At 40.4% G+C, this 16586-nt stretch overlaps 1 protein-coding gene across 1 annotated transcript in view; it reads right to left on the reverse strand.

The window, feature by feature from the left end:
• Positions 1 to 395: 395 nt before the first annotated feature.
• OCLN (occludin) overlaps positions 396 to 16586 on the reverse strand; it is a 31025-nt gene continuing 14834 nt past the window's right edge. The window contains exons 3-9 of the mRNA XM_018573550.1: positions 15531 to 16209; positions 14868 to 15029; positions 6726 to 6862; positions 5471 to 5671; positions 4537 to 4708; positions 3607 to 3648; positions 396 to 641 (exon numbers count right to left, since the gene is read on the reverse strand). Coding sequence (XP_018429052.1) covers positions 546 to 641; positions 3607 to 3648; positions 4537 to 4708; positions 5471 to 5671; positions 6726 to 6862; positions 14868 to 15029; positions 15531 to 16209 — 1489 coding nt within the window. The 3' untranslated portion in view covers positions 396 to 545. The remainder of the gene's footprint in view (positions 642 to 3606; positions 3649 to 4536; positions 4709 to 5470; positions 5672 to 6725; positions 6863 to 14867; positions 15030 to 15530; positions 16210 to 16586) is intronic.

Genomic DNA, 16586 nt, shown 5'->3' on the forward strand with positions numbered 1-16586 from the left:
AAGGTCACCACCTGGCTTATTCTAGAAGGTGGTGCCAGGATCAAAAAGGATCAAAGCCCTAAGGTGTAGTATCAAACTACATTTTTTTTGTGTTTCTCAAAAGCATTCCCTTTCTATATTTACAAAAAAATATATATATAACTACACACATTCTAACCTGAAATGGGACAGTGTAAGTTTAAAAAAACATGGAGTATATACATTTCCATAATTATAAAAATGTATGCATAGTTGGCTCATTGTGGTTTTAGGAGACTGAATATGATGACAGTTTAGAGAGGTTCTACACCCATAAATGGAAGCCAGGGTATTATACAACGTATAAATACACATTTAAATTGTTTAAAAATGGGGGGGGGGAAATACAATTATTTGAGGGGAAAAAAAAGAAACAGATCTATGGCTTCCCATAAAAATATCTGAATTTATAACATGCTTAGACAATTTCCAAGTCCCATACATGGCTCAACCACATTAATACAAACAATTTGATGGCCTAGGCCACAAACGTTTGGCTTGAGTATTCAGCATGCGAGTTCAGGTGATTATTTCCCGTCATAGTCGCCGACCATCCTTTTGATGTGGTTTAGTTTGTTCTTGAGCTGTTTGCAGTGTTCCCGTTTGTTCCTGAAATCTGAAGACTGGAAGAAAAAAATAAAATAAAATTGTATCATAACTTAAATGTTTCCAGCTGTAATTAGTAAACTTCTATATCGGATATCTAAATCACACAAATGTGATTATATAGTGCATCTTGTCTTTATGACACATATTGCATTCACTTCTTAGCAAGGACAGCCTTCTATTATATGCAGAATGCAATAACCTACAGAAATCAGATGTATTCTATGTACTTATCTGACCACAGTGAGTTGAAGTTATTTGGTTGTGACTGCCAACTGCCCTTTACAATTATGGCTGACGTGAAAAAGAGGCCAGGGGTACTGTGACTCTAGTAGGACCCAGGCCGGGATTGGCTGTCACCATCCATTTGGATCTGCATAAGGGAAGAACTGTGCCCCCCTCAGCTAGGACACATACTTACAATAAATGTCTGTTGATCCCTGATCTTTTAAAGTTTAATGTCCGCAGATGTACAGTTTAAGTCAAAGTAGAATGAAAGCAGCAGTGTCAGGGATGTGTGGACTATGAAAGGAACACACTATTCTTCAACAGCAGTTACTATACAAAGCAGAACGCAGTGGGTGTAGCAGCCTGCAAAGGCCCAGAAAACGCTTCTCCAGCATTCCAGAGCTCTGCCAATACGCTATGGTGTGACAACCACAGTAATTCGAAATAATTAGCCTTTAAAAAATTCTTTAAACACAGTAGGGAGGTGGAATAAGTAGTGAACGTAGGGACGAAAAAAAAGGTACTATGCTCCAAATGTCTACATCATCCTATTTGAATCAGCAGTATAAAAGGAAAATTAACCATTCATGACAGAATTTAATTGGTTGCTTTAGTGCACACCAATCACATATGTGTATACTCATCCATTTGACTGCTACTGGCATGTAAGAAACATCAGGAAAGACTGATCAGGCCATGCATGGGCTCAATTTGCTTACCAATTCACACAAAACATCTAACACAAACACACAGTGTTCTGGAATCCAGGAACAATATTATACTATAATGCATGGACAGGTTATGTTTTTAAAGGGTAGAGTCGAGCAGCTATATATCACTAGCTCAACAAAGAACAAGAATCACCTATCAAAAAAGATCATATCTGACCAACCTCGAATTGCAAAAAGTATGACTGGCCATGGGTGCCTACCGCTTGCTGCTGGTATTGGACAAGGATCATTTAACCTTGTTGTAATAAACCATAGGCATGTGTGACTTCTAAACTGCTTCTGTGCCCTTCTGGACATTCCAATCACTCAAAGTTCAGAAGAAATAAATCACACAAGACAGCAGGCAAATAGAACATGCTCATGTACTGCAGATTTAGAACAGAATATTTTGTATGTTGGGAACTCATTGTTGCAGTAAAGGTGTGGACAAAATTCCTGACGTCAGGAAACCACTGACTGTAACATGTGCCTGGAAAATATTCCAAGACAAACAGGTGCTGGAACCATGCCAGCACTGGATTAAAAAAAAAGCCTTACTAAAGAAACACAAAAAATGTATCAGATCTATGCTTAAAATGATATCATGGGATTATTGTATATAAAATACATATGTTATATACATGCACACACGAGTTTATAACAATTACATATAATTAGGTTTCCTGTAAATCTGAAAGTTATTAGAATGAATGTATGGAGCAGTTTGCAAGGTTGACTATGCTTTGAAATCCTCATCCTTGCTTTTCTACATAGGAATTATCTAACCCAAAACTGTTACACAGCCAATGAAGTGTCAGGACTCTTGAAATGAACATACTTACTCTGGGTAGGTGACACTTACTCTGGGTAGGGGACACATTCGATGAATAAGAAGCATAAGGCCATCAACCCTGGACCTTCTATAGTCACAAACAAGTCAACAATGGCAGCCAGGGCCGGCCTTAAGGCGCCCTGTGCGAGAAAGCTTTACAGCGCCCCTCAGTGACCACACCCCTCAGTGGCCACACCCTTTAGTGACCACACCCCCAGTAACCACACCCATTTATTACCCATATTTTTGGTAAAATATAAAAAGCGGGGTCACGTCGGGTAAATAGACACCAAACATGTCATGCTTTAAAATTGCGCGCACCCGCGAAATCGCAGAAAATTACCATGCCCAAAATTGACCATAGGCGACGCTTTAAAAGCTTTTACCGCTCATCAGTTTAGTGTTATCAGTGATTAATAGCCCTACAATTATTGCTCTCATTCCGACGTTCGCGTATGTAACATGTGCGGCGTAATGGGCGAAATCGTTGTTTCCACACGTATGCGCACCCGACGCCTGTTTGCATGCGTGTAAACACCCCTAAGGCCGGCCCTGATGGCAGCTTCCATATTTATATCAATTTCCTTTTAAGGATACTTCCCTTGGAGAAATAAGGCTGTCATTCATGTCCTCCCTTTAGAAAACATCAATTACCTGGCTGTTGTGCTGATGCTTCTTTAAAAAGGTAAGACATACTAAGAGAAAGATGTTGGCTGCCATTTCTGACTTCCTTCTGAAAATGCTAGCCATCTCTGGCTTCAATACTTTTAGCCGCTGCCCTGAACAAGCATGCTGCAGGATGCATCAAAACACTTGATCTGAGTCAAAGTATTAAAGCCAAGAGATTAGCATGCCAGATCAGCATTTAGCAGTCTCAGGAGGAGCAGCTGAGTAATAACAGCACAATTCTTTTTGTACAGGTCTTCAGTAAGAGCAAGCCAAAACACTAGAGTTTCTGCTCCAATGTTAAAATAAAAGGAAAAATAAGAACTCCAGGTTTAGTAGAAATATTACAGTTTTAACTATTATTTGGTCTAAAAACATTATTAAATCATTACTCGTCAGCCACGTTTAAGACTGCCCCGGTCCTTTGTGATGCCTATAAGTCATCCATTTAAATGAAAGTCATTTAAAAACAGTGATCAAAGTGCGATGGGCCCACAATCTCAGTCAAATACTGGATGCCTTCAAGTAAACTGTAAATATGCTTACCGCTTTAATGTTCTTAAGACGATTGTATTCATCAGCAACAGCCTGTAACAAAATTAAAGCATTATAGCAACAGAAGTGAAATGCGATTGACTGTCAGAATACTGTAATCTCTCCCACTTTATCAATGTATGATGGACTGACAGCCTCCTGACAGGAAGAGGACATTGGGGCTGTGAATGTGACAGGCTGCTAAAGAGAAGAAATTCCCCTAACAAGACCATGAAGAGTTAACGGTTCTTCAAAGATCAATTCGAACCTAGAAAAGGAGTACACTTTGTTCATAACATACCCTTAGTGTGCCCAAATACCCTCCTCCAGCTCTTCTCTCATACTCGCCTGTCCCTATTCCGCTGGCATCTTCTCTATGCCTCTCCTGCATGAGTGGTGTATAGACTTCACTGGAATTAATAGTCAGCGGCATATATGCACAGGAGGTGCAGGACCTGACTTCAGCAATTTAGAGGGCAGGCTACACAGATCTCAGCAGTATGGGGGGTCACTTAAAAATGTCCTTTGACAGAATGACTGGATAAAGGGGATTAAGGCCCACTTAGTGTATTTACATATTAAAAAATAATTTTAAACTAAAAATAAATATATAGTACTGGATTTGATGGGCATTTGGCGTTACAGCACTCATTGTACTCATCCCTATGTTGGGACCTGCCAATAGTTAAAATGTTCAACTTTGGTATATGCTTCTGCAAGAATTCCTGATTTGGGGAGTATGGTTGTGATGGTGTGTGCTTGCGCGTTATGTTACATGACTGAACACAGACTGTAGGCTCCAGAGGTACTGATGGGAGAGGTGAAAATACTGCAAAACACGATACATCAGAGCACTGCATCTACATATATAAAACAACTACAAAAATACAAAATAAAGTCACCAATGGATAATAACTACGTAAAATATTCATGAGAAAGTACCCTGTATGACTGGCTTCCCTCTGGATGTTCATCTAATTCTTTGTCCAGCCTTGACAAGGATTTGGAGACATCATCCAATTCGGCTTGTAGCTTCTTATATTCCTGTAAGCCTGCATCAAAATCTCTCTTGTACTCTTGTCTCTGTTGGTCTCCAGTGATAGGAGGATATTCACTGTAAAAAAAAAAAAAAAATTAGCAAAACACCACTGCAAGCTATACAGTCACATCTGGTACCAACTCTTAAGGCTATCATTTTTAGTTATACAGTATGGAAAATAAAGCAGGAGGAACAAGAACCCAGGAAACGACCATGTATCAACTCTAGTGTAGGGCTGAATCAGCCACTGAACCTCTCGCCTTTAGTTCCCAAAACATAGGGATGGGGGTGGAGTTGTTGGACTGTGTAACTGGCACTCCTAGATGGAGGTGAAAGGTACTTTTTACGATTTCCAGAAAGCTCTCTTGTTAAAGTGCATGTCAAACCTAATAAACAACTTCTATTTGGTCCCTTTTGGTCTGTTAAACATACTATTGAAAAATGTACTGTTAAGGGAGTTCGATAAGTGCAAACAAAATACCCTAATCAGTAAGCAGTTTTCCCAGTTCTTCTCTGTGAATACCTCTCTTCTAGGTCATGGAGAAAGGGGGGGGGGGAAGGAGGTGTGCTGTCTTGTCCTAGGGTGAAAACACTGCTCCTCCACTGATCCAGTACAGCAAGTGAGCGTTGGCACCGTAGCACAAGAAGTTTGTTACTGGTCAGATCACCAAATCAGAAACAAAACTATTGCAGCCACCATATCTTCGGACCGGTGAGCTGCAATGTTATATATTAAATTTTTGTTCTTGGTTCAAGATAAACTTTAAATGCTTGCAAAGTTCGGCACTCCTCAGAGAAATCTTTATAAGCTAGAAATAAACACTTCACTTCTCATACCTGTCCCAGTCCTCATCCTCCTGCTCCTCCCCAGATTCTCCTCCTGTGTTATAGTCCGTATCATAGTTCTCATTGGGAGATCTCCTGGCTCTTCCTGGTCTCTTATTGTTGGGTGGACCTTTCTTACTTGCATCTGAGCTGCTGCTGTACACAATTGGAGAAAATCCAGACTCATTCTTCACTGGATACACATCTTGGATTCTAATGGGGAGAAAGGTATTGAAAAACTAAATGGAAATATTCCAATTAAAAACAAAAAGCCACAGTTCTTTGAAACACACACACATACATACACACACACTTTGGAGCCTTACGCAACCCTGCAAACCTCTCTGATCAGGTCTACATAAAGCATTACCAGAGTAGCCACGGCAGACACAGATTGTGGACAGTTCCGTCCACCTTTGACACTCACCAATGTAACAACATACCTTTTTGTTATGGTGCACACTGACAGACCACCAATACTGCTCGTTGCAAACTCTTCCCCATTTCATGTGCTATACCTGACAGCAAATAAACCCATGTGCTTAAAACAGATAAGCATTATTATTCATCTGTCTCCACTCATTTTTCCCACCCGATATCATTCATACTGTATAGTACCCACTGATGCTTCCACATTCTTCTTTTATGTTCCTACTCTGTAGTACTAGCTGTCCATTGCCGAGACATTACCAGTGCATGCTGGCATTCAACTTTTTAATTGCCTTTTAAATGTACATAAATACAATTTAAAAAAAGGGCGCACTTGAAAAATATTAATTTAGTAATTAGTGCAGAACGCCCAAGTTTGAATACTGCACAGCTATAACATTAAAAGGTGCATACTTCAAGCCCTATTTGGTAAAAGTGACCCAGATATGGCTGGAATTGCTGCAGTCACCTGGGTTACCCTTACCAGTCTAAAAGGGTATATTTTTCCCAACAATTAACTTCTCTTATTTGGTACCTTTTAGTCTGGTATACTGTATATCCCATTAAAAGCATTTGTTACATCTCTGAAATAAAAAATAAACAAATAAAATGTGCTCTCTCTCAGGCTGCAGTTGAGGCAGCTGATCAGCCAGACACATTACATACATTACATGCATACCCCGGCATGTTACTTCATGTTTCGCTATTTATGTATATAGTATATGGTAGTTCAACACCATCACTGATAATTGAAACAGTTGACAAATCTACACGACAATAAATATAATATAAAGACTTCTATTATCCCTTTGTTAGTAAATTTAAGAATTGTACTTACACACGTGATCCCATGTTGTGATCAGAATAGGCCTGCCCACCATTCACACTTCTATAATCCAGAGCAGATCCGTTGACCTTCTCATTGTATTCTGACATCGCAGGTATCCCTTCAGGATTGGCAGACACATTTTTTACCTTTATTGGAGTAAATACAGCAATATGTTAATTATTGTTCATGTTCAACTAAGCCTGACATTGCATAGCCAGCACCACTAGGTGCGCAACCTTACTTATACTGTGTATTATAGTCTGCTGCCAAAGCCCAGTCAGAATCCCAGTATTTATATATGGTGCACATCTATACCATACATCTCATGCCCGACACAATGTGGATGCTTTATGTCTGAGCAGCTGACCACCAACCCCAGCACTGGTCTCACAGGGAGAGGGAGAAAAAAAAAATACATAAAAAAAAATAGTAACCCATTGTCAGTTATTGCATACTAGTCCGGGATCAGTGGCTCAGTGTTTGAAGCCTCTGCAACAGCATGACAGCCAGGCATCTTGCATGTTCTGAAGGAGGCCAGCAATGACAGCCTATGTATTTCAGCACAGGTTTCCTTTCATACAAGTGTTAAGTAATCTACAGCAGTTACACTATGGCATTCCTAAATCTGATTACACTTAAAATTTCAAGGCTTGTTACTGTGGATTATTGAGCAATACTGCCATTTGTAGTAAGTTATAGGGATGTCCTGATACTAGTATCAGTATCGGGGGCCGATACAGGGCATTTTCACGGGCACCCACCCCTTTAGGCCAACACCCACCTGTTCAGCCAGTTCAGGCCGGCAACTGCCCGCAGAGCCCTGTATAATCATGGATTGACGGGATGGGTAGTCCCCTATTGCTGGTTGCCATTCTCCATTGCTGAATAATCCTGGGTTTAAGTTACAGTTCTTCAGAATTAAAGAAACTGCCTTAAAATCATTAGTTTGTACGGTTTTAGAAGAAATATCGGTTATTGATATCGGCAGGTACCTGAGGGAGAGTAATTGTATTTGTACTTTTGTAAATAAACCCTTTACTTTCCATGGCAGCTTGACAAGACCATGCGTACATGGGAATCTTGTATCCAATCTTTTCAGTGTTGTGTCTTGAAGCCAAGAAAAGATCACCATTCTGTAGAACTAGATCTACAAGCTAACGCCAGCACAACAATTACTAGAAGTTCAAAAAAACTCCAAACACAACCCTGTCCACCACTCCCGGAAATGCTGCACTTTGACCGTTAGAATGACAATACACATTTACAAGCCATCCCCGTGTTTTGAATCTAAACAGAGAGAAGATAAACAAGTTCTTCTTGATTGTATTACATTCCAAAATGGATATGATAGTACATGCTACTTTCAAAGTACAGGAACACAAGGAATCAGAAGACTCAAAAAAAAGTGCAAAACTAAACTAAATAAGCCAATCATGACATACAGATTATATATCCAAATGGAATAAAAATACAGTGTGTAGGAATGCATCCTCATCACCTCTACTGATAAAGGAGTGGCTCCCATGGGTCAATGCCTATCTCTTTACAATTGAAAGGGGTGGCGTCACAATAAATACTGGAGAATAAATTAGACATACACTAGATCTCTGGTTCTCAACCTGTGGGTCAGGACCCAAAAGTGGGTCGCAACCCCTTCTCCAGTGTGTCATCACGTCCTTAAAAGAGAATTATGATGCAAGTGATTTTCACTCAGTCTCATAATCATCCCAGGGCCCCACAGGCTCCTTGCTGAAGTGATAGTCCCCTCTCCCCCAGGGCCTTATTTCATCAGTTTCGGCCCACGGATTAATATCTGGAGCCTCGGCCTGCACTGTCCTCCACAGTGTAGCAGATGTCAATCCGCCCCAGCGTGATGGATTGATATCAAATAGCCCTGGAGCACAGCCACGGCCTCTGGGCTTAGAGGTAGGCAGGCTGGGAGATATGTGCGGTATATAAAGTATTGTAAACTATTGGCTTGGGAGTGTCATAATGTGGTTAGCACGTGCATGGGAAGAGCTAGCAGCACATGACATTCTAAGCCCATAATGTAAAAGGGGTATAGTGTGTTTTAGCAGGGGCTCCGCTGCTTGTTTTCTACAAGTGATCTGGGCGACAGATTCCCTTTATGGAAACCCCAGATGTCTCCATAAAAGAGAACCTGTCACCTCCATTCGCCATCACATAGGAGTTTGCTATCCCCTGTGTGCTAGCAGTAAAGTCAAGTGGAAGAAAAACATTTAAAACAAACGCCATCTGCATGAGAATAAAGCACGTGCGTGTGGGGCATGCATGTGTATATAGACAACGATTGTGCCACATGGTAGGTATTACCATGAATGTCAGAGTGAGCGCACTAATTCATGGTTAACTCAAAACTGATGACCTGTACAGGCTGTACTGTTTAAAATGTGCATATATACCTTGGTGAATACAGCACAAGTGGTTTTGTGGAATAATTAATTCAGAAATGAAATAATTTTTGGGTTGCGCATTAAATGACCTAGGACAAAAATGTGAGTGCTGAGGTTACACAGGTCGAGAACCACTGCACTAGATGGTGGTTAGCGCACACATACGCAAGCCAGCAAAAAGAGGGGATTTTCCCAAAAGGCTTACACTCGTGCATTACCAAGACTGCTCAGAATCAGATCTTCGTTCAAACCTGACAGCACCGTAGTGGCTTTAATCAATGTCATCCAATGTGCTTTTATGTTCCTTCAAGTACAAAGCTGGTCTCATCACACACAACATATTAGGGACTCGGTTGTCTCCTTAATGGTAATAAATAAAAACTTATTCTATGCACCTTTGTAAGTCAGGAAAAACAAGTCAGTTTAGAGATGTGGGGGGGAAGGGAGGGGCTTAAGATTCAAGTTTGGTCAGCGTGTGGGTTACCTAGTTTCTCTTCAGTTATATATAATATTTCTTCAAAGTGTTTATTTTCCTAGCAGAGTGACAACATTGTTGGCATCATATTCTTGGCTCTGCTCCTGGCCTTTAAAGCTTTTCCAACTGGATAAATCTTGCAAACTTTCTCTCTATTTTACCTCTACAGCACATCTCTGGAATGTATGATATTGATGCATTTTAATCTATGATAAGTGCATATTACAGGAATTATACACATCAGAAGAACAGAAGAAAAAACAAAGAGGAAGAGTTCAGATATGCAATGACTACAGGAAATGTGTACTGCCTTCCTCTGGAGGTCTTTACATATGGGTAGTCTTGACTACTCAGACCTCATAGTAAAACCTGGATAAACAATATTTCACCAAATCTTTTTTAGAATGAGAAGCTAATGCTCACTGTGTAGGGAGGTGAAAAATTAGCAAAGTGCACACAAAAATTAAAAACAGTCAGCGCGTCTTTAAAGACTACTTTTTGTTTGTTAAGCTATATAGGTTTAAAACCTAAATTACCTTTTCTGCTTTAAAAAAAAAAAAATATATATCTTACTTTTGCTGATGGATGGCTAAAATTAAATACATCGGGGGGGAATTCATCAAACCAATTGACACAGTTTTAGCTTCTTAGATCATTTTTTCAATGTGCAAATCTGTCTGTTAACATGTGCCCCCGTTTTCACCAGAGCTTGCACTATTTTTCAAATTGCGCTTGTCCTACGGCTGTCTGAAACTGGAGTATCAGTTAACAAAACAATCTCAACTTAAGTAGTCCCCATGACCACTTCTTCAAGAAGCGACAGTTAAGCATTTTGCCTGGAGTTACGAGTCTTCTTTCCTGGGAGTCTATTGAACCTCATTTATGAACATTTCACTAGCAACATAAATCTGGCGCAAATATATTCCGTGCAAGTTGAAAAACCTGCAATTGCTAGGATAAATTCCTCCCAGTGAGCTCTTCTTTCCTAGCGTATTAAATGCCTTGTACTGACAGTAAAAGGTGGATGTTTCTCACTGTATACCAGATGTTTCCAGAAAGGTTAAGATCCTCAAGGTATATTTTTGAAATCAGAATAGGTTAAATTCCTCAAAATGGTCAGTTTGGTTTGACTCAGATTTCTGATCACAAAATAGTTTATATATATATTTTTTTTGGGCATTACTATGTGGTTTTGGACAGTTAACTATCTGCCAAGCTATTTAATCAATTTCTGTTCGATGATTTGTATTTTCTTATCCACTCATTATGGGAGGTAACTGGGATGTACTTAATTATGCTAATATATTTTGATATATAAACTTGCAACCAATAATAAAAATTTGCAAAATGACAATCTGACTTTTTGTCTAATACATATTGAAGATCCCTTTTTACTGACAAGAACACATCTTACGGCTCCTGATGGTCTGGCCATTTCTGCCAGGACAGTAGTGACCCATAGCAACCATATTTCACTCTTTTCCAATCAGATCAGCGAAAGCAATTCCGTCAACAAGTAGGGCAAGATTGTAAAAATATAACCGATTATTCTACTCTCATTGTTAAATATTGGATTGTTGCCAGTAGGAAAATTCTTATTTCAAGTTTTTATGGCCAAAATGTTTTTATTCTTACATAACAAGGTGAATCATCAGGACTCCGCTCCTACTCTCCACAACTTGGCTAAATTTGCTGGTCTCCCTCTGACTGAGGTTTTTATTTTTTTTTTTAAATATATAAAATTCTGCTTAAAATTATTCCTGGAATTGTTTATGTGATTGATATTATCAAGCCTAACAATTTCTCCCTTTCACTTGATCAAAGTTGAGCAATGAAATCAGCACACAGCCAGCACTGCACGCACTGCCGTGGAGCCAGAATAAACAAGCTGACAATGTAATGAAACTGCATGCCCCTCCCAGAAACTCGAGTCTCATTACAAACACATCCCTGTCGTGAGACTTCATCTTACATCATCTCTGAGCAGCTGAAAGAGACTTGTCAGCACCCTCATCTATGACATGGAATGCTCACCTGGCAGGCTTACAAGGCAGGAATACCTGTATACCTTGACACAGTCCCTGTTGTCAATGTTTCCTCGATACAAATGCATAAAATATTACTTTAAATGTCAACATTTTTAAGACGAGTCCTACAACTTGCTTACTAACAGGTAATGCACAGGTTTTTCCAAAAAATTGTTTTTATTAAAAAAGGCCCCCTTTACACAGGCCGATCAGGAGGGGGATCTGTGCCCCTGATCAGAGCAGTACGGAGCAGTTGTCACCGCTGTGACATCCGTGTCCATACAGTTTTTTCCCTCAGTCTTGTAATGAGGGAAAAGGAAGAAAAAAAAAAAAAAAGTTAAAATGACTGGCCTACAGGGAAATCAGATGTAAACGGATGTGTGTTCATTTACATTAGATTACACCCAATCCAGCATGATCATGTCCACCAAAAGGAAAACACTGTTTGTTTTTCTGGACCTGGCTGTAGTCAGAGGTAGCCTGGTGTAAATGGACGCCTGTTCAGTTACACATTGCTGCCCATAGATTAGTGTTGCACATCCGATCAGGTCCGCCTTAAAAAACAGACAGGTGGACCTGATCAGACCCCCGTGTGAAAGGGGCCTTACAGTGCATACAAGTCTTATAGAATTCTGTACAAAAACATACAATGCAAAGCTTCAACAATCCAGTTATATATACAGAATACAACCATGTCATTAAAAGCAAGATTATACTCATATCATGATGAAAAAGGGGAGCCCACCAGTGCACTTCCACTAATGGTGGGAAATACCAATTTGAGACACGAAGGTGGTGCTCTGGAAATTTAATATAATACCTGGGATGGTGGAAGAACACCAAAGAAAGGCGAGCTGGCCACAAGAAAAGAGAGAGACTAAAGGACAAGACTTAAAAGGAGAACTATGGGGTTAAGGCTTTTCCCCATTAGTTCTCCTTAGGGTAACGGGAGGACACAAACTAGCGTCCTCCCGTCACCCTAGGCTCAGTATACCGCGAGCTGTAGCTCGCTGTATATCGAGGCGCCGCAGCTGAAGTGGATCCCGACAATTATGTCTGGATCCGCCCAGCTGCGTGAGTGACAGCTGCCTCTGCCTATCTAGAGGCAGAGCCAGCTGTACCCGCCCCCTCCCCCATCCGTTCCGCCAGTCAGCGCTGGCGGATTGGGGAGGGGGGAATCCAGCCTCTACCCTGTCACGGCAGAGAGCCGTGACAGGATCGAGAGGCGAGCGAACCCGGTATGTGTTCGCTCACCTCCCGATCTACTGAGCCGACCTGTGACAGTCTCATTGTCACAGGTCGGCTAGAACTATGAGGTGAGTGAAAAGCACTCACCTCATAGTTCTCCTTTAATGAAGAAAAAGCAACACATGGCAGATAAGGAGAAAGCAGATCAAAGCAGGCAAGCAAGCAAGCATCGAGGGTAAGAAGGACTAGAAGGAGGAAATATTGGAAGCCCGTAGACCATGAAGAGAAAAAAAAAAAAAAGGGAGGAGAGCGGGGTAGGAAAGCAGGGGATAGGTTAATCATTTATACACTACAAAACTCTGGTCAGTTGTAATCTAACAACATAAACCATGTAAGGTTTACAAAACTGAATTCCAGGCAGATAGAAGAGGCAATGGTCTGTATCTGTATTCACTCACAAGTGGGATCCCTATGGATTTGTTTACGCCACATCCAGGGAATCTACCAGAATGATCCTTCATGTGGCTTTGTAACCACCTCAATAGTTGGATCGGACTTGGGGATTCTGGTAGACAAATCCCAACCCCAATTGGATGTCCTAAAACAGTGGAAGTCAGAAATAATTATTCTTGCCAACAGCCAATACTGAAATGGCCGTTTTAAAAATAAGAAAAACCTAAGCGCCTAAATCATACCACAATGCAGTGCGTGCCAATGCACGCATTTTCATGTGTTCAGCATTGTTCAAAGCAGCCTATTTTAAATGGAGGGTCAACCCACAAAAACAATAGTATGTAATAGTATGTACACCAACGCTAGAAGTCTGGCAAATAAAATAGAGGAGCTTGAAATTAGGTTAATTGAAGAGGACTTCGACATAGTGGGTATAGCGGAAACCTGGCTGGACAGCACGCATGACTGGGACTGCTCTATTTTTTAAAACGCAGTGCACTGCACAGACATTTGAATCTGTGCTTTGTAGCCTGCTGTAGCATGCTGTTTATGTGCAAACATCAATGGCAAGGGTACTGCAGCACACATATACATGTTGCCTTAAGTTAACAAAGCGTATGTTATTGGGCATGTTATAATGGTAGTTATGTGAATGATCCCTAAAAATTACAAAGAAGACTGCTGAGTTCTATAGCTTTTCTAAATTACCAGATACAGTGGCAGTCAAATTCATAAATATAGAGCAACTCCTCAAGTGCGGCTCACGACATGCAAAAAGGGCCTCAAAATGACATCTGTACTTAGACTGCACACCACAACAGCTTTTTTTTCCCCTCTCTAATGCCCAACATGCCAGGCTCTACCAGTGCTTCAGGCAGCTGGAACAGCCAAGACACTGCAAACAGAGTGCTGGTGTGCCACATGTTAATAAAGCTGGCATTTGATTGATGGATATGTTGTGATATTTTCCTTGACAACCTTTACCTTTCTCAGTGTTTTGGTGATTGCATTCCTTCCCTTAACATTTTTTTTCAACTATGTCAAGTTCCCTGTCCAGAAGTACAGCAAAAGTAATGCACAAGGAAATGAAAGCAGGGTAATCCAGAAGATATATCTTTAAATGTGATCATTAATATAATGTTCCTTGGGCCAGCAAGATCAATATCCCTGCTCTCATACTATACTAAATTAAACCTAGGAAATGCAAATTGGGGTAAAAAAAACCCACACAGAAAGAATACATTTAGGTGAAAACTGCACGGCATAGCTATTAGCACATCTAGAGATGTGAACAACTGGATTTATATTTTTGTTGAAATCTTGAATTTTCTCCAAAAAGTGACCTCAACTCTGCCCTTCCTACTAGATATTGGTCCATTAACATGATGTAAAGCCCCACCAACCCAACCTAGGGGGAACAATGAAATGGCAGCAATACATACAAGCACCTTATGGTGTCTCATATCAGCTTATTCGCCATGGTCTAGTGACAGGTTCCATTTAAAGAAGCTGAAATGGAATTGTAAGGTTAGGGAGTGCAATAAAAAAAAGGTAAGTCAGTTACAAATATATTCTACTTATAGCTTTGACTCACCCATTCTTCCACGTTCGGAACTCCCTCGCCCTCAAACTTTTCTTTCCTCCAGAGAATGTTCATTTTGCCATTTTGGTTTATCTTTCTCCTGGTTTTCACAGCAAAGAATATGATGATGGCAAATGCCGCCACTATCAGGAAACCCAGCACAATGGCAATGGCCTAGAAGGGGGAACCAAGACATTACATGGGGATTTTGTTTTTTGACTTGGCACACAAATAAAAGTTTGTGGTCATTATAACATGAGAACATAGGATAGGACAATTGCTTTTAAACAGTGTTTCTGGTTTACTAATAGTATTACATGCTGTAAGAACTGGATTATTGTGTTACCTGACAAAAAATGAATTTATCCGGCACGTAAAAGGTTCGATCGAATGAATTTATATGAAAAGATATATACAGTATACTGCACTAAAACCAGGCTGGGTAAACCCTAGGTCATAATGGTTCAACCTGCCAGTGCCATGAAACCTACACAGGACCAGAATTTCACCTAGAAGACACCGGCACAGGCTGGATTTCTAACTCCGCACCACTCCATTCAGAATGTATTGGCTTTAGATACACTTTAAACTTTGTGTGATAATACTAAAAGGAGCAATGATTTGTCATCACTCCTAAGCGGTTTTTCTATATACATTTTACTGAAGACAGCTTACCTCTTGTGGTTCAACTACACAGTAGTGGTAAAGGTACTGATTCACAAAAACTCCAGTTGTGACTGGTGCATAGAATTGGTTGCATAAGGACACAATCTGTGTGTAGAAAGCAGATCCAGATGCCTGTGCTACAGGATTTACTCCTATGGTGTACACAATTGTTGCAATGAAGACCAAACCTCCAATAATTGCACTGGCAATGATGACAATCAGGTAGAAGCGTCTGGTAGTGGAAGTTTGGGTCCTTGTTGCAAGCATCACAAAGATCACCATGCTAATAATAAAGCAAATAGCAGCCATGGCGAGGATGAATCCTTTTGCAGCTCTTGGGTCAGTATAATTTCCTCCATAAGCAAAGCCATTGCCCATCTGAGATGAACCACCAAATCCATAGCCAGTATATCCCCCAGAGTATCCAGAATATCCTCCCATGCCATAACCCATGGACTGTCCTGTGATATCCAAATCCCATGGTAAGGTGGAAGCTACACAAGCAAAAATGCCGACACACATGACAACATTAAGGACAGCCATAATCTTGATGATGCCAGGCGGAGAGCTCCATTTGTAGAAATGCTGTATCTGTTGGACCTCATCATCTGGATAGTAGGAGTAAGCCGGCTGCGAGTGCCTCTCTCCTACATAGATATCTCGACTGGGGGCATAGTTAGAAGGTCGGCTATAATAAAAAGGAGAAAGGAGAAACGTTGAAAAGACCAAAAACATTTTTTTTAAAAAGACAAGGATTTAAGAGAACAAAATTACACCTCTGTTCTTAAAAGGCTGGATTGTATAGTTTGAATCTTAACTTCGCATTATAAAGTAATCCTTCACAAAGAACAATGGACATGCAATACTATGCCCAACTGGATGCGTGTCCCTTGGGCGTGCGTTGCAAGTGCATTCGATGCATGCTTTTACATTGGAGGAAAATTGAACATGTAGACACATGTAGGCTTGTGCTCTATTCAGATCAAGTTCAATCCATTTATCATTTTTCAGTTATATATTCATTTTGAACTAAGCATATAGCAATGTATAAAAGGCTTAAGCACC

The sequence above is a fragment of the Nanorana parkeri genome, unplaced genomic scaffold (assembly GCF_000935625.1).
Source record: "Nanorana parkeri isolate BGI_ZX_2015 unplaced genomic scaffold, ASM93562v1 scaffold2422, whole genome shotgun sequence".
Taxonomy (NCBI): domain Eukaryota; kingdom Metazoa; phylum Chordata; class Amphibia; order Anura; family Dicroglossidae; genus Nanorana; species Nanorana parkeri.